Genomic DNA, 18297 nt, shown 5'->3' with positions numbered 1-18297 from the left:
TTCTGATTAATTTTTTCTTTTTTTTTGTCTTTGCTTTGCAGTATGGGAATCTTCTATTGACTTATCTCAATCTCCATGATTTTTTCCTTGTCTGAGTCCAGTCCACTGATGAGCCCATCAAAAGCAATCTTAACTTCCATCACAATGGTCTTGCTTTCTATCATTTCCTTCTGACTCATTCTCAGATATTTTGTATCTGCTTATATTACCCACCTGTCCTCATATCTTATCTACTTTCCATGAGAGTTCTTAACAGTAATCATAGTTATTTTGAATTCCCTGTTTGATAATTACAAGATTTTTGTCATACCTGAGTCTGGTTCTGATGCCTGCTTTGTCTCTTAAAACTATTTTTCTTCTAATGAAATTGTAATTGTTTTCCTGAAAGTTGAACGTATGTATTAGGTACTAAAAACTCAGGTGCTTGGGCTTTTAGCATAAGGCTTTATGTGAACATGCATTGGAGCTAGGTGTTTAATATTTTCATAACTGTAGGTGCCAGAGACTTCAGTTTCCTCTTGTTCCCTTTTTTTCCCCCTTCCCTGTTGCCTTTGAACTTCCCTAGAAACTTGTTCTAAAATAGGGTCTCTGTCTTACATCTTTCTCAGCTGTAGTTTACTGTTACTATAGCAAAGCCCTGTTTATAGTTTCCTAAGGTGGGGGGACTTTTATAACCTTATGATTAAATCTCTGTGTTTCAGTGAGCTTGAGTCCTTGGATGGTGACTTCCAGAAGCATTTCTTAGCTTTCTCCCTGCTTCCCACTACGTGAGACCAAAAGACAGGCAAGGTGCTTGAGTGATCTAATTATCCTTTTCCCAGGTGCCTGATGGCTCAGACAGTAAAAGCTCGGCCTGCAATGCAGGAGACCCAGATTTGATCCCTGGAGGAGGGCATGGCAACCCACCCCAGTATTCCTGCCTGGAGAATCCCATGGACAGAGGAGCCTGGAGGGCCACAGTCCATGGGGTCGCAGAGTCAGACATGACTGAGCACACACTACTCTGGACTTAAAAAGTTACTGGTTTTCACTCTGTCATCTTTTTTTTTTTTTCATTTTAAGTGTGGGAGCTGCAACTGCCAAGCTCTTTACACAATGGAACTGAAACCAGAGTTCTCTAAAATCTTTATATGAATGGAATTATATAGCATATCCTCTTCATTTGGCTTCCTCAGTCAGCATAACTATTTTGAGATTCTTCCATATGTAGCATGAATTCATAGTTCATTTTTATTGCTAAGTATTAATACCACAACTTGTTCACTAATTCACTTGACAGATATTTGGGTTGTGTTCAGTCTAGGGCTATTGCAAATAAAGCTTGTATCAATAGTTGTGTACAAAATCTTGTTTGGCTATATGCTCCTTTATCTCTTCGGTAAATATCTCATATGCTGGGTCATCTGGTAGGTGTATATTTAACTTTTTAAGATATTTTCAATCTCTTTTCCAAATTGGTTGTGGCATCACACATTCCCATTATTGTTCCATATGCCACCAAATCTTGGTATATTCTTTTCATCTGTAGATATTCAAATAACAAACAGTTGTATCCCAATGCAGCATACTATAAATGAGAATGCTAATCTTAATAATATTCAGTCTTCCAGTTCATGATCATGGTATACATCTCTCCATTTAGTTATGTACTTTTTCATATCTCTCAGCAATGTTTTGCAGTTTCAGTGTACAGGTTTTTGTTCTTTAATCTTATCCCATTTAAAAATTAAGTTAGCTTACTACAGTTTCATAGGTGCCAGCAGAAGACACGAGACGCCTGCATCAGAAACAAAAGACTTTATTACTCATAATACAGTGAGCAGCATAAACATTAGCATGTTTGTGTCTGCTTCTCTTGCCTCCACATCCCATGAGAGTGATGTCCAGCTGCACATCTAGTGGATTTTCATTTCAAGTGAGAACACTGGGCTTAGAGTACCTATCATTTTATAATCTGTAAGTAAGCTTTATCTTTAACCAGTGGGGATATGAACATCTTTCAAAGCTATGGCATAAATAGAAACGGTTACAGGTTTCTTGGCATACCCCTAAGAAGGACAGGCATCAATTGGTCCAAAGAACGAGGAATGTCTCTTTGCACATTTGTTGGTCAAATGTATCCCCATTTCACATGTCATGTTTTCAAAAGGATTTTTAAACTCCAGTTTCTAATTCCTTTTTGTAGCATTTGTTGCTATTGTTTAGTCTCTAAGTCATGTCCGACTCTGCACCCACCAGGCACCTCTGTCCCTGGCAATTCCCAGACAAGAATACTGGAGTGGCTTGCCATTTCATTCTCCTTTGTGGCATATGGGAACAAAATTATAATCTGTATATTGATCTTGTATTCTGCAACCTCATTAACCTTACTTTATGAGTTCTAGTAAAATTTTTTGTAGCTTCCTTAGTATTTTCTACATAGATGACCATGTGGTTTATGAATACAGTTTTATATCTTTCTACCAAATACAGATGTCTCTTATATCTTGTGCTTACCTACTGCATTCAGCTGGGAAACTGATGAAAATCACTGGGAGGCTACCGGAGCAGTGCCTGTGGAAATGGCCAGGAAATTACTAGCTGGGGCACCTGGGAGGTTCTCCTGGAAACCAGCTGGGATGCCCAGGGAATGTGCTGCATATCACTGAACCTTGCTAGGGGCTAGGGACCACTAGATGTCTAACAAGTCAGCCACACACTGCAGGAACAAGAAGAGAGAAAAGCACTTTAGTGTTAGAGAAGCTCCTTCCCCATACAGTGTCCCTCAGCATCATCTACAGACAGAGTTTCACATTGTGCCAGCTAGCAAAGGAGATGTGTCTACAGAATCCAGCACCAGGATCACACAACAGAGCAACGATGCATGTATTTGGAGCTGATACCAATAAACTGATCACCGGCACAGTCCGTTCTTTGGCTACTTGACTTCCAAGTGCATCCTTCTGTTCACATTTCAATTTTCATAAAGCAGCTCCATGAAGGGAAAGCGTCGCGACAGTCACTGTACCCATTCTGGCTCTATACATTACTCCTCAAATTCAGTCTTACTGAATTTCCTGTTACCTAAAGACTAAATTAAGCTAACCTTACTAAAATTAAACTTTAAGGACTTGTAAAGTTATACTTGGAAGAAGACAGAAGAAAATAGTGAGCAAGTGCCAACACCCACATGTACAACAGAAAATACGCAAAACTTCAACAGTTCTCACCCTGGAAGTAGCCCCAAAGTCACAGCTGGGATCTGTGGCTTGTCTTTATTTTACTACCTACTTCTTTCTTTTTTCTTTTTAAGGCTAAGGTTCTTTATCTAAAAGAGGAAACTTTTCTAGAGATTTATTTCAGAAATAGTAGTAACATTAATGACCTAATTCAAACTGAGGACAGCATGAGAATTAACATATAAACTCTTCATGTCTTTAAAAGAAGTCTGCAACTAAGCGTCCTTTAATCATCTTATTGCTGAAAACACCTATTACAGGAGTAACAAGAGACACTGATTTCATAAATGAGATTTTTTTTTTTGCTTTTTTCTGCCTATTTCTTCTTTCCCTTGCCCTCAGCCTAAACATCAGCTGATCAGGGGTCTTTACCTCACGCAAGGATGAGTTTTTCTTCAGGAGTCCAGGAATTGATTCTTCCACAGTTCTATCTTCGTTTCCTTGTTTTTGGAACGTTCCACACAGTCCTTCCTCACTCCACTGGACAACGATCACCCAACTTGCCCTCGGTACTCCGGCTCCATCACTTCAGCCGGGAGAAGGTCCCTTTGGGCTTCCTGACAACCGTCGGGAAGCCCAACTATCCAGGTGATGGTCTCACGGCCCAACATAGCAGAACTTCTGCTCCACCCCTCGTGGAAGGTCAGCCCTCCTGGGATAAAAAACCTCCAAACAAGGAGGGTCCAAGTTGCCAAAACAGACGGCAGTGAATGTTCTACAAGTGAGCCGCCCTCTCAGGTCCCAGAAAAAGCGCTGGGGCGGTGTTTGTATTAATATATAGACGCCTCACCCTCCAGGAGGCTGGTCCACACTGGGTCCTCCTGTGTTTCAAGTGGGAATAACGAAGCTGGGAGGGGCCAAGGGTCTTTCTCCAGGTCAGTCACTGACTACTAGACACGCCCAGTCTGAGTTTCTTCCCACCAAAGAACGATCTCGTCGGACACCCCGTCACTTCTGAGCTAAAAAGCTCATCCTCGCAATCCCCTCCAGCCAGGCAATGGGAGGGGGAAGCGGGCTCTTTATCTCCAGGGTGCGCAGAGCATCATCATCACCATCACAAAACTGGCGCGTCCAGCACGCACACCCACTCTCTGGGTGGGGCGCGAACCCGCGGGGCCACACGGAGCCCACCTCACTGCGCCTGCGTCGGAAACACCACCCCCTGAAAGAAGGTGAGCAGGGCGCGCGGCTCTGCGCAGGCGCAGCCGCTCGCTTCCGCCGGGGGCGAGGCTGGCGTGCCGAGGGCGGGCCCCCCGCGCCCAGCCCCCCGCGCGCATGCGCATGGAGCCGGGGGACCAGACCAGCGGCATGGCCCCGGACCGAGGCTTGGTATCAGCAACACGGAGACCGCGGCAGGAGCCCGGGACAGGGACCCAGGAAGGGGCTCCTGGCCCCGGGGCTGTTCGAGCCCGCCGCTTCCTGCTCTGCCTCTACCTGGTAGGCTTCCTGGTGAGTAACTGCGGGGCTAGCTGGCTGCGTCGGCGACCTGGAACCCGACCAAGGTGCTTTTCCTTGCACATCCTGGGTGGTCGCCAGGCTCTTCGAGGACTGGAAACGTGCGATACGCCTGGTGATACCTCCCTACCTCTGAGGTCCCTTCTTGCCTCACACTCCCCCTTCACGCTGCACCTGGCCACAGATGAGGCTTGCCCCTCTCGCCCACGCGGGGTCCAGTTCGCCCCCACCCTCACCCCAGCCCCGCGATTTAAGACTCTCCAGCACCAGGCTCAGGTGTGACTCGGTGATCGAGCCACTCACAAGGGTGACCCCGGGTGGTTGATGCTGTGACAGGTGCGTCGCCCAGCAATGCGGTGGCTACAGGTGTGGTAGGAGCACACAGGCCCTTTTTACTAGGCCATGTAGGAAAGTCGCTGTTGATAACCCCGCTTGGGCAGAATTAGGTACATTTTAGAGCTTTCCAGGTGGCGCTAGTGGTAAACAATCCGCCTGCCTATGCAGGAGATGCGCCTTGGATTCCTGAAAGGCTAGAGTTTGATCCCTGGGTGGGGAAGATCCCTTGGAGAAGGAAATGGCAGCCCATTCCAGCGTTTTTGCCTGAAAAATTCCATGGACAAAGGACGTTGTAGGGTTATGCTTCATGGGGTCGCAAAGAGTCAGATACAACTGTGCTAAGAAGCATGCATTAAACTTTACAGACTGTTGAACACCTTGCATTGAGGTTGGGGGAGGAGAATGTCTTCCTGTTTCTCTCCTGGCTCAAGAGAGCTCAGCACCCTAACCTTAGTCAGGCACCAGACTGGAGAGTCATGGCAATGGTTGTAACACACTGTATATGGATTTCTCCATACCTTTAACCAGATGAGTGTATCTTACTGTAGAATGCAATTATGAGTTCTTGTTTGCTCAAAAATTTAGATATTGTCCTTAAAAAAAAATCAGTTTATAATCAGGATTCCACTTTAAAAATACCCAGGCCTCTGTTTCCAATTTGCATTAAGCAGCAATTTGTTGTTTAGGATTTGTTTGGTGTGAGCATGGTCGTCCCTTTACTGAGCGTTCACGTCAAGTCTCTTGGAGCAAGTCCAACGGTTGCTGGGATAGTAGGTGAGTAGGTTAATCCTGCACCTTTTCAGAGCACTGAATTTTGAGCCCCCTGAGCTGAGTACCTGGAAACAAATCAGTCTTTTAGCTAAGTAATGTCCAAAGGTAAAATGAAAAGGGTATAAGATGAATTTTCAGAATATTTCAAAGTCTGACCCTGGAGCAAATGTGATTCATCTTTTCCTGAACTACATATATTCAGAGAGGTTTCCCAGTACAGTTCACCCCCATGCCCTGCTCCACCAGTGCCGTCACAGGTAACTTACTGAGTCTCTCCAGGGGTTCTCGTCATGCCTGTTAATAAGTGTTAGGTATTGCCACCTGCCTACAGGGACGTGTAACCTAATGGGAGACCAGAGAGACATCACACCACAAGGAACAGATTGCTTACAGGCTTCCTTCACCACCACCAGAACACCTTAGAGAGCTTCTCTCTCTGTGCAGCATGGAATCTTCATTCAGAAGTTGTTGGTTTAGCCAGGGAATAGTGGGGGTAGGATTCTGCTAATTAGTGAGAAATTGATAAAAACTCATAGCCTTTGATCATTCACAAATGAGAAGAGCAGATGTGTTGGGGGAGTTTTGTACGTAATATTTGGAAACTCCTGAGCCATGCTATGGCTTGCATTTCCCTGGAAAAGTTTATGTTGAGTTATACTGGCCCACCCAGCAGAGGGAAGGGGTCTTTGAAGAGCAGAAGGAATGTATTCTGTGATAGGATGGAGCTGAAAGTGCTCCATAAAACTTTGTAAGTTCTTTACAAAGCAAGCATTTTATAAAACTGAAATGCTAGAGACATAGGAAGTAATGTTAACATTTTAAGACTTGGTCGAAACTTTGTGGGATTCAGATTTCTATTCCTGTGTACATGCCTCCTGCAGGGTAAGAAGCACTGTCTCAAGATCCCTAAGGGTGACTTCGGCCTTCAGTCTCTTTTCTGCTTTCCCTCAATTTTACTTTGAAGACCTGTGCTAAACATTGTATGACCTGACTCTTCCATCTGAAAAAAGTATGGGGTCATTTCCTTTTTAAAATGGTCTTTTTCTTCTAATGTTTTCTATTAATTTTACCCACCTTCTTGGCAAATCTAGCTTATTTTACAGATGTCACTTGTTTTTTGCAGGCTCGTCATATGGCATTTTGCAACTCTTTTCCAGCACGTTAGTGGTAAGTTCTCTTCCATCTGGCAGCACATCCCAAAAGCCCCCATGCCTCTGAGGGCCATCCATCATGCTGTAGAAAAATCATGGATTGAGGTTTACCCAAAAGAAAGTGTGTGGATGGCAAGGACCTAAGTGTCCTTAGATCAAGAAAAACGTGTTGGTCATCTCTCTCCCTTAGTCAACCTCTGAGAAGACATAGGCCTGAAGGGGTTGGATGGCTAGATCTGAAAGGACCTGGTTGAGTCAGAGTGAGCGCCTGCTTCTTAAATCATAACATGTTCTTCCCAGGACTCCTTTTTCACTAGGAGAAGAGGATGCAAACAGATGTTATGACCAGTCTTGTTTGTTTCAAGTAACTGACAGTCATCAAATCCATTCAGATCCTAGGATTCTATGTGAAGTTGTGCCTTTTGCATGACATGGCTTATCAGTTATAAAACTTAAGTGTATAGACAGAGGAGCCACTGGCAGTGATGGGTTGGACATTGACCACAGAAAGTAGAAAGACCCAGAGCTGATCTCGCCCACCCCACCCACTTCTTCTTTTATTATTGGCCATGCTGTTTGGGCGTGTGGGGTCCTAGTTTCCCGACCAGAGATCAAACTGGTGCCCCCTGTGTTGGAAGCTCAGAGTCTTAACCACTGGGCCTCCACGGCAGTCCCCACCACACCCGCTTCTGACCGTGCAGTGGCTTGAAATTCAGAATCCTACACTGATTCTGTCTGCCCTCTACATAACACTGGTCCTGGGGCCTCGGCCTCCAGAGGTTCATGCAGTTCAAACAGAGAAGTCAGGGACTGATCAGCTGTGACCTTGGTCTAAATAACTGGTCTCACCTCAAGTGAGCACCAGGTGTACAGCACTGTGCTTCCCAAAAAGTGGCTCATGTGCGAAATCTATTTTAACATCAAAGAACAATCCTGTGAGATTCCATTATGAATCTCAGATAACTAAACAGCTACTCCCTGATTTATCTTAGTTACAGTGTTTCATGCTTTAAATTGGCATAGCAGTAATAGTCATATTCTCATTTAATCATTAAAATGACCCAGGAAAGTAGTTAGTAGTCTACCTTTTATTGAGGAGGAAATTAAAACTTAAAAAGTTTAAGTCATTTGACAAGGTTATCTAATCTCAACATCTAAACTCTTCAGTGCTTTTTCTCTCCATGCCATCTGCCACTGCCTTAATGATCTAAAAAAGTAAATAGATAACAAGTATCAAACTGTATAGGAAACCAGTGCATTTACTTGTAGGGCAGCACGTCATATTTCATATTCTTTCTCATGAGAGAACAGTCTGGGATACATCTTAGTAAATATCTTTTCTGTTGTCTTTGGGAACTTCATACCAAAATATTTTATATGTGTGTGTATATTGGCTTCCCAGGTGGTTCAGTGGTAAAGAATCCGCCTGCCAATGTAGGATACGCAGTTTTGATCCCTAGGTCAGGAAGATCCTTTGGAGGAGGACATGGCAACCCACTCCAGTATTCTTGCCTGGAGAATCCCATGGACAGAGGAGCCTGGCGGGCTACAGTCCATGGGGTGGCAAAGAGTCGTACACAACTGAGCATTCACATGCATGTATATACTAGACCAGTTAAATGCCTTTCTCCTACTGGACTCTGACCTCCTTGAGAATACAGACCAGGCTTGATTTATTCACATGTGTTTATCAGCAGCCTTTTTCAGAGAACCTGGAACGCAGCAGCACTTTATGAGTTTTTATTGCCAGGCACAGCCCAATCCTGTTTTTCAGATTGATCCTTTGCTTTATGATTAGTAGTGCTTACAAAGCACATTTCATAGATCTCAGCTGTCATTTAATGAGACCCTTCCTTAGACGGGAGAAGGCAATGGCACCCCACTCCAGTACTCTTGCCTGGAAAATCCCATGGACGGAGGAGCCTGTTAGGCTGCAGTCCATGGGGTCGCTAAGAGTTGGACACGACTGAGCGACTTCACTTTCACTTTTCACTTTCATACATTGGAGAAGGAAATGGCAACCCACTCCAGTGTTCTGCCTGGAGAATCCCAGGGACGGCAAAGCCTGGTGGGCTGCCGTCTATGGGGTCGCACAGAGTCGGACATGACTGAAGTGACTTAGCTTAGCTTCCTTAGACATCCTTCAGTTACAGGAATACCTACTTAAAGTGTCCTCTTTAACCACTACTTTTGTAAGTACATATTTTAATTAAAAGTTTTATAAAAACATTTTAATTTTAAAAATAAATATTTTTGAAGAAAAGGTTTGCTAAATCATGTGAGGTTTAATGTTTTTTTCATATGTGTATTTTAATAAAAATGACCAGCATTTATTATCTGTGATACGTCAGGCTCTACCCTCAGCATGTTATTACATTTAATCTTCATAATAACGAGTCTCAACCACCAGTCTGGGAGTTGTGGGTTTTTAATGATTCATTTTAACTTAGAGCATGTAGCAGGTGTCAATGGGGAAGAGGAGTGGCTGAGGCAGATATGATTACTCCAACTTTATGGTAGAGAAACCGACCTCAGAGATACGCCTGTGTGTGTAATTACGTTGACTGATGCTTGGGCCGTATGTGGAATGACGAGAGTTGGGAGCTGAACCCGGACAGCCTCGCCCACGGTGTTAACTGCCGGATTACATCATGCTTTATGAACACGGGAGGCCAGTGACCTCTCCCACGTTGAAAGAGGAGAGAATTTCTAAAAATCCATTGAAATGAAAAGTGAGGAACAATAAAAGCAACTTTTTCACAACATGAAATGATGTTCAAGATGTACTGTTAAGTGGAAAAGCATGTTCCAAAATGGAATGCATAGGATGGTCATTTTGTTAAAAACATAGGGGGCTTCTCTGGTGGCTCATTGGTGAAGAATCCACCAGCCAATGCCGGAGACACAGGTTCAAGCCCTGTTCTGGGAAGATCCCACATGCCGCAGAGCAGCTAAGCCGGTGCACTGCAACTGTGGAGCCTGTACTCTGGACCTGTGAGCCACAGATCGTGGGCCTTGTACTGCAGCTACTGAAGCCCATACCCTCGGGCCCGTGCTCTGCAACAAGAGAGGATACCACAGTATCAAACCCATACACCACAACTGGAGAGCAGCCCCTGCTCTCTGCACCTGGAGAAAAGCCCGTGCAGGAACGAAGACCCGGCACAGCCAAAAGTATATGTATAAATGTTTTTTAAAAAGTATAAAGGGAAGAAATGATCAGGTCTCAAGGGACTGTTAAAAAAAATGTAGATTCAGGATTACGAGGTTTTATATTCATTTTGTTTTTCAGTGTTTTCTAAATTTCTAAACCATGAATATAGTTGCTAAGAAGTTAAGTTGCATAAAGTATTGAGAATGAAGACAAAACGAGGCTTTAGAAATTATCCTTCACCATCTCCACAGCCATTCTTTGTCATTAGGTCATCATAGATGCTTCCTTTGGTATCTTAGGCTGTTGAAAAAACAAAACTGTGTTGTATTTTCCCATTCCACATGGGAAAGGCCGGAGAACATAACTTACGTGGCAAGGGGCATAACAGAATTGATCTATGGATCTTAAACCCAGTTCCCCCGTGATTTCCACGGGGTCACATGTTGGGGCGTTTCCGGGGTGGCCAGGTTGTTTTACGAGGAGTCAGAGGCTTTCCCCTGTCCCCCGTTCCTCAGGGCTGCTGGAGCGATGTCATTGGAAGACGGTCTTCCTTACTGGTGTGCATCCTGTGCAGCGCCCTGGGTTACCTTCTGCTCGGAGCATCTACCAACGTGTTCCTGTTCACCCTGGCTAGAGTCCCTGCGGGTGAGTTCTCGCCCTGTGGCTGGGTGTCCGTCCAGAAACAGTCAGTTTATGCATCTGCATTGAGAGAGCCTGTTCCTGCCTAGCAGTGCCTCTTTGATCAGACTTTATTTTTTAATATTTATTTATTTTTAGCTGCACGGCGTCTTTTTTCTCTGCATGGGCTCTCTCTAGTTGCAGAGAGTAGGGGCTCTGCTCTGGCTGGGGTGTGCAGGTTTCTGATCTCAGTGGCTTCTCTTGTGGCAGAGCATGGACTCAAGAGTGCGTGGGCTTCAGTAGTTGTGGCTCTAGGACTTAATTGCCCTACAGCATGTGGGCTCTTCCCAGACCAGTGATCGAACCCATCTCTCCTGTACTGCAAGGCGGATTCTTAACCGCTGGACCATCAGGGAAGTCCCTGGTTAGGCTTTATGTGCAGAGCCTATCATGATGATAGCAGTTAGGACTGTAACACCGGCAGCTGCTGTCAATCAAGCACTCGGCACTGCCAGGCTCTTCTGACTGCTCTGGGATTACAGACCTTGCACTCACAGAGCTTGGAGCCCTCCTTGCCCCTCAGCATGAACACACATGCCTCAGTCATAGGAGCTGACTGCTGCGGTCCACCTCTCTCTGCATCCGGTCAGTAGGAATTCCCTACATGTCTTCAGCCAGCAGCACAGTTGCAGTTCTCTCCCTCGACGGGCTTATAGTTTTGAAATTGGGCTTCCTGACCTCAAATTGAGACAGTAGCAGCAGTCAGGACCCCATATGTTGGTCAGGACAGTGGATAGCCTGTGGCTTTAGCATCCACCCACCTGTGAGTGTGTGTGGGCGTTCAGCAGATGGAGACACACACACATCTGTTACATCAACACAAGCTTGAGGGATGTAAAGTTGTTACATACATTGTCATCTCTCAATAAGGCAGGTCACAGCTTTCAGTTTGGCAACAAACTCCCAAGCTGCTTGTGGTAGAAAGTTGGCATTGGTTAGATGACCATATCGTAGTGTTTTTATACTTTTAGTCGCTCTCAGTCTTTCATACCCCTGCTCTGTTTCTCTTTATAGCACTTAACACCCTCCCGTGTCTGTGTGTGTGTGTGTAAAATGATATGTAGCCTCTGTGAGGACAAGGATGAGTGTGTTTTATTTTGGTTTCTTGCCCTCTGTTCTTTCCGTTATCCTCAGGGTCACGGTGAGTGCTAGGCTTTCAGAAGGCATGTGGGAAGTGTTCATTTACGGAGCAAATAAAGAGTGGTCAGTCTCTGCATAGAAACCACCATGAACTGCACTTGGACCGCAGACATGGCTGGAGACCCTGGAATGTCCTAGTGGGAGGTGGACAAGCTGAGGGCTCCAGGGGCTTGGTTCAGATGCAGGTGGCCCACTCGGGTCTGGGGCCAGGCCAGGAGTCCAGCCACAGTGGGATGGGACCTACAGGCCTTACAACAGAGGTCCCCAGCCTTTCTGACATCAGGGACAGGAAGATAGCTTTTCCATTAGGGGTACAAGATGATTTCGGGGTGATTTAAACACATCACATTTCTAATGCACTTTATTTCTATTGTTATTACATCAACTGCACCTTAGACCATTAGGCATTAGATCATGGAGGGTGGAGACCGATACCTTAGAGGGTCACGAAAAACTGAGAGCAGAACTGCATCAGGGATGAGATGAAACTCAGGATCCCAAGTGAGATGCTTTTGGTTGGAAAATGCACAGACGTGTTTCTTGTCGCCTTGCAGGTATCTTTAAGCACACACTCTCCATCTCAAGGGCCCTACTCGCTGATCTGGTCACAGAGGAGGAACGGCCAGTGGTGCTGGGACAGTTCAACACGGCGTCCAGCATGGGCTTCATCTTGGGCCCAGTGGTTGGCGGGTATCTGGCTGAGCTGGATGGTGGGTTTTATCTCACAGCCTTCGTCTGCTCTTCTGTCTTTGTTCTCAATGCTGGTAAGTTGACATCAATCATGAGGAAGTGGTTTGCTTGATGTGATTATCCCAACCAGTCTTACCCACTTTCTCTCATTACAGTGACTTCCTTAGAATGTATTGTGTTCGTGCTCAGTTGTATCTAACTCTTTGCAACTCCATGGACCAGGCTCCTCTGTCCGTGGAATTTCCCAGGCAAGAATATTGAGTAGGTTGCCGTTCCTTCTCCAGGGGCTCTTCCTGACCCAGGAATCAAACCTGCATCTCCTGTGTCTCCTGCATTGCAGGATTCTTTACCTAGTAAGCCATAAGGGAAGCCCTTTCTTAGGATAGTCAGACTCATTACTCACAGAGGACAGTCAGGTCACATCGGCCCTGCTGGGGGCCGCACAGTGGCTCCTGTCATGTGTGTGGCTGTGGGTCTGTCTGTCTCACGCCCGCTTGGTGTGGGCCGGCCACCCTCTGCCTCCCCCGCGAATGTCGGCTTCTTCTCGCAGGAGGACTCTAATCCAGTCTTTCCTCCACCTACAGTATTCTTTTCACATATCTATACTGACTGTTTCTTGGCTGATCATTCAATTTTCAGATGTTTGCTTCCTTAGACTGGCCCTCCCTGATCCTTGTCTAAAATAACTCAATTTTTTGGTAGCACTTCTGAAATCAGCAATTTATTTTCTTATGTTCTGTTCCCCCAGTACGTACACAGTTAGAAAATAAAATCCACAAGGATAGGGGCATTCAGTCAGGATTCGTTGCTGTGATTGTGATCGTTTCTCATCATTTAAATTATACTCTTCCTCTTGGTTCATCAACAAGAGTCCTTTTGCACTTGTATCAAGATTCTGTGAAACGTCCAAGGCCCCTTTGTCAAGGATGAGGACAGATGAAAAGCCCTCACAGGCCCACGTTCTCTGGGGCTGTTTTCTGCATGAGTCAGTTGTCCCTCAGCCCCCAGCCCACTTACACTGTGTTTCGAGGAACCACGGGCATCAGTGTTGTTGGTGAGAACAGCCCCAGGCAGGTCTGAGCAGCACCGGTCCACATGGTGCTGAAGTGATGAAGGGCTGAAAACCACGGGGATGAATTCAGAAAGATGTCCAAGAAGGGCAGGTTTGAGTGTGAAAGAAAGGGTCATTTGCTCAGTCGTGTCCAACTCGTTGTGACCCCGTGGACTGCGGCACTCCAGTCTTCCCTGTCCATCACCGACTCCCAGAGCTTACTCAAACTCAAATCCATTGAGTCGGTGATGCCTTCCAACCATCTCATCCTGTGTCCCCTTCTCCTCCTGCCTTCTGTCTTTTCCAGCATCAGGGTCTTTTCCAGTGAGTCAGTTCTTCACATCAGGTGGCCAAAGTATTGGAACTTCAGTTTCAGCATCAGTCCTTCCAGTGAATATTCACAGTTGATTTTCTTTCTTAAGGTGAATAGCAGAATTCTGATATCAAAATGGAGCCTAAGTAGCTGTGGGAATGGTTAAAAATAGGTTTCAAAAATCCACCTAGTAAGTGGACTGATACAGGAAAACAGAGTAGTGGCTCCTCCCGAGGAGGCCCTGCATGGATTCTCTGAGGCTCTAACAGATTTTGTGCTGTGTTGACAGGTCTCGTTTGGCTGTTTCCATGGAGTAAAGTAAAACTCAGCGGTCCAGAGGATGACTTGCCACGGGGCAGGAACCAGGCGCTTTGGGAAAAGACAGACTCTGCCGTGCAGAGGGCAGCCAGTGCCCATGGGACCCCAGCCAGCCCCCAGGGGACCCCAGTGAACAAGGGGCCAGCCAGACTGCTCTGGGCGGAGGTGCTGGCCACCCTGTGGGGCCTGAGGAGCCTGGTGCTCTCCGCCCTGTGGGTCGTGTTCGTGGTGCGCCTGCTGATGGCCGTGGCTGTCATGCTGTACTACAGTAACTTCGTCCTGGCCCTGGAGGAGCGCTTCGGCATGGGGCCCAGGGTGGCCGGCTATGTCACCAGCTGCGGCAGCGCCCTGGGCGTCCTGGCCGGCTTCGCCCTGGGGCCCCTCCTGCGGCTGTACGGCCACCAGTCTTACCGGCTCCTGCTGCACTCCAGCATGCTCACGTCAATGCTGCTGCTGCTTTTCGCCTCGGCCCGCAGCCTGGACGTCGCGGTCGCCTGCTCCGTGCTCCTGTCCTTCTCCACCGCCATCGGCAGGACCTGCATCACCGACCTCCAGCTGACCGTGGGTGGGGTGCGGGCCGGCGGCAGCCTCCTGGGCATGGGGCAGTCGGTGACGGCCGTGGGCCGGGTCCTCGCCCCCATCCTCTCGGGGGTGGCCCAGGAGGTGAGTCCCTGCGGCCCTCCCGGCCTGGGGGCGGCCTTAGGCTTCGTGGCTGTTGTCATCATGTCACGAAACAGACCTCACTCCGGTGGCCAAGGGGGTGATCAATTAAAAAGCGAGTAGGTGGATTTAGACAGCAGGAAGAAACAATACCAGAGGTGTGTGGATGTGGGCAGAGGCCCCAAGATGGGTGCTATGGAAAGGATCGATGGTGAATAGAAATGACTTCTCTCCAAAAAGAAGCTCTGGTCGTGGGTGTCCCGTCAGGCCTGCAGGACAGGTAGAATCAAAGCAGTACATAGACACATGAAGACGGGAGCTGAGCTTGGCTGGAGGGGAAGGTAATCAGCGTTCCCCTAAGAGTCTGCTCTTCATCTGGCCAGTGAGCCCGGGGTTTTCAAGGGGAAATGGTGGTGGGCTCACAGAGCAGGACACGTGCCAGGAGGGGAGAGACCACAGGGATTTCCCTGCTGAACAAAAATAAGGAAACATAAATGAAATGCTGGTCAGCTGGATGTGGATGTCAGGTGAAGTTCCATAAGCTCCAAGGAGGCTTTTCTGCCACCAAAATGCCAGAGATCGAAGAAGCTGCTCTACTGAAACCAGTCGTCCCTTCTTCAGGGCCTCACAGCGTTCCATCTGGGGAGCTGGCTCAAAACCAGAGATGCCCATCTGAGCCCGTGGACCCAGGCGAGGCCCTGGAATCTGGTGTGTTTAGTGAATCCTCTTTCCAGTTTCTCCTGAAGGTAGAGAAAGGCTTATTCCGAGACCTGCTGGTTTGGATTAAAGTAAAAGAGACTCGGTGGTTATTAATAGTTAACGCGTTTGGATTGTCTGTTAAAATCATGTGATCACATACAATGGGTTCCACGTCCCCCGGCTCTCGGCAGTCACACTGTATACCAGGGGAACCCAGTCCTAGGGGCCCGTCCCCTGTGCCCAGGGTCCCCGAGGCCCCTGCCCTGCAGAGGCCCGAACCTGCCTACAGCTACATCTCCCGGAGACCGGGCGTGATGATCTATCTGCTCCTGCAGCTACATCTCCTGGAGACCGGGCGTGATGATCTATCTGCTCCTGAAAGGGGAAAGAACCTGGTGGAGAAACCAAACCACTTAAATGCTTTTCAGATGAACGTCTTCTTCAGGATAAGAGAGAGACTGGCCTCAGGCCCTGTCATGGGTGCTACAGTGTCTTTGTTGAAAATCATTTCCTCACTTTCATGTTGACATCACCCCTGAGAACAGAAGCGCTGTGTTGACCTACAGGGAAACGTTCTGGGCACCTCCAGGGGCCTCGAGCAGGCTGAGCACAGATGCCCGGGATGCTGCAAGCACTCACTGACTCTCCAAGGTGACGTCAGTTACTGGTACAAACGGTTTAGGGGCCTCCTCTCTCCACACAGACCTCCAGAGCTCACATTCCTTTCAGTCCTTTTAATCAGTCTTCTAGGGTTGGATTCCAGTCTTCCACCTGATGTGTGTAATTATAAATGATGCTTTAATACACTAATTTGTTACAACTTTAATACTTGAAGAGCAGAAAAAAATTGTTCTGCAGCTGCAGACATTGTATATTGAGTAAATTCAGATATTTATGATGAAGAATTAACTGCAGGTTTGAAGATTGTCCTTGTTCCTGTTTAGCTACAAGAAAAACGTCAGCTTCTTATTAAGTGCGAACTTTCGTACAAGTGCTTTTGAGGAAACCAAAATATGATATAAAATGGCCCCGCTCTGAGTAAGTGTACCAAGTTGTCACAGAGATTAGACTCAAAGGAACAATATATAATCAAGGGTTTATGTGATGAAGGAGAATTTCAAAAGAATTTCTCCAAAGATTGTCTTTTCTTTGCTCTCATTTTCTGAGAAGCTCTTAAATCTAGCCATGTGTTTATTTTTTTAAACTGTAGCACTTTACTTTTGAAGTTAAAGCCTGTGCACTTAATGAGGTTTTATAACGAACTAGAGACAGAAATACTGAGAATCCTAAAAATTGATCTCAGTATGGAGAGCAGACACACACTTTTGTTGTTCTCTACTACTACAAATTATAGTGTTTTGTTCCCATGATTTTTTCAGATGTTTATATTAAATAGTCTAACATGTTGCTACTCGAAGTGTGGGCCGGGGACCAGCCGCTTCCCGTCCCGGGAGCTCTCCGGACATGCAGACCCTGGCCCACCCCACACTTGCGGGAGTCATTTGCACAAGACACCCAGCTGCTTTGTTTGCACAGTGAAGTTTGAAAACCACCACCAGTCTGATGGACACTCTGTTTATAATATGGCCTCAGGGAAATTAAATCTGCTCAAAGTTTGTGTTTTGTTTTTTTTAATTTTGAGTATCTTCTGTCATCTTTTATAATGCGTTAGGTCAAGCCACATGAAATTACAGTTTTTATATGTCAAAAATATCTGAAGTTTACATCTGGTTCAACTTAACTGTTATGATGATATGATGAAATCTCACTTCAGAGACATTGAATGTGCCCAAGAAGTTTGTAAAGGAAATGGCCCCCTGTCCAGCACTGTGTTAGCAGAGCTGGTATATTCTGTGAAACAGGATGGGGCTTGGGCGTCCAAAAGACTTGGCCTTTTCCAAAGAGGAAGGCGCGCCTGTGTGCATGTCCACCTGTTCACATGTTCAGAGAGATGAGCAGGGAGGGAGTGGAGTGTGCCTGGCTAGCAGACATGTACCCGGCTCCACACCCAGGGACCTGTGGCCCTCCTGGATCCTGAGGTGTGGAGGGTTATACCTGGAGCACGGAAGCAGGAGGCTGGAGTGAGGGGCTCCTTTGCCCTGGCTCCATGTTCGAGTCACCTGATGCCCAGAGCCTGCCCTGCACCTCAGGGCAGCCCCAGGTGCTCAGCGCACACCCAGAGCTGAGCAGCGCAGGGCTAAATCACCAAGGGCTTACCCGCCAGGCTCAGGGTAACCTTGTGTGCTAACACAACTGGGAGCCCTAAGCATTCATGTTGAATGGTGTTCCAGGGGCCTTCATATTCCCCCTCTGGCTGCAGGGAGGAGGACCAGCTGGAAGCAGGGGAAGGAGTGGTCTGGGCTAAGCATCCCGGGGAGAGGGGGGCATGAGGCTGGAGGGAGACCGAGGGAGGGAAGAGTCCCAGAGGCTTCAGGGAGACCTGGGAGGAGCTGCAGTGCCACCCAGGTGTCTGGTCTGGCAGAGCTCTACCAGCTTTGAGAGGCTCCTCCCAAGTGTCCAGTACAGTGTGCCCTTCCTGTGTTACCTGGCAGGGAACATTTATGGAACATTCAGAACACTGAGAAGGCGTCTTTTCCTGAGGACATGTGTGAAATATGGAGCAATCTGTCTGGGTGAGAGGCAACCCACTTGGCGAAATTTTA

The 18297-nt window shown here is 47.0% G+C and overlaps 1 protein-coding gene and 1 long non-coding RNA gene across 2 annotated transcripts; one reads left to right on the top strand and one right to left on the bottom strand.

Annotated features, from left to right (window-relative positions):
• Positions 1-842: 842 nt before the first annotated feature.
• LOC129622811 (uncharacterized) lies at positions 843-4371 on the bottom strand. The gene is made up of 3 exons (XR_008700139.1): positions 3591-4371; positions 2497-2698; positions 843-1777 (listed from the first exon to the last, which is right to left on the bottom strand). It is a non-coding gene; the product is annotated as an uncharacterized LOC129622811 (long non-coding RNA).
• Positions 4372-4422: 51 nt separating this feature from the next.
• On the top strand, positions 4423-17250 carry MFSD9 (major facilitator superfamily domain containing 9). The gene is made up of 6 exons (XM_055539531.1): positions 4423-4667; positions 5696-5783; positions 6904-6947; positions 10601-10730; positions 12458-12667; positions 14247-17250. Exons 1-6 carry the CDS (start codon positions 4494-4496, stop codon positions 15056-15058), a joined length of 1458 nt encoding a protein of 485 aa, XP_055395506.1. The 5' UTR covers positions 4423-4493; the 3' UTR covers positions 15059-17250.
• Positions 17251-18297: the final 1047 nt, after the last annotated feature.

Source organism: Bubalus kerabau, chromosome 11 (genome assembly GCF_029407905.1).
Source record: "Bubalus kerabau isolate K-KA32 ecotype Philippines breed swamp buffalo chromosome 11, PCC_UOA_SB_1v2, whole genome shotgun sequence".
NCBI lineage: Eukaryota > Metazoa > Chordata > Mammalia > Artiodactyla > Bovidae > Bubalus > Bubalus kerabau.
The sequence above is the reverse complement of the archived record's forward strand: the minus strand, read 5'-3'. Positions and strand labels throughout refer to the sequence as shown.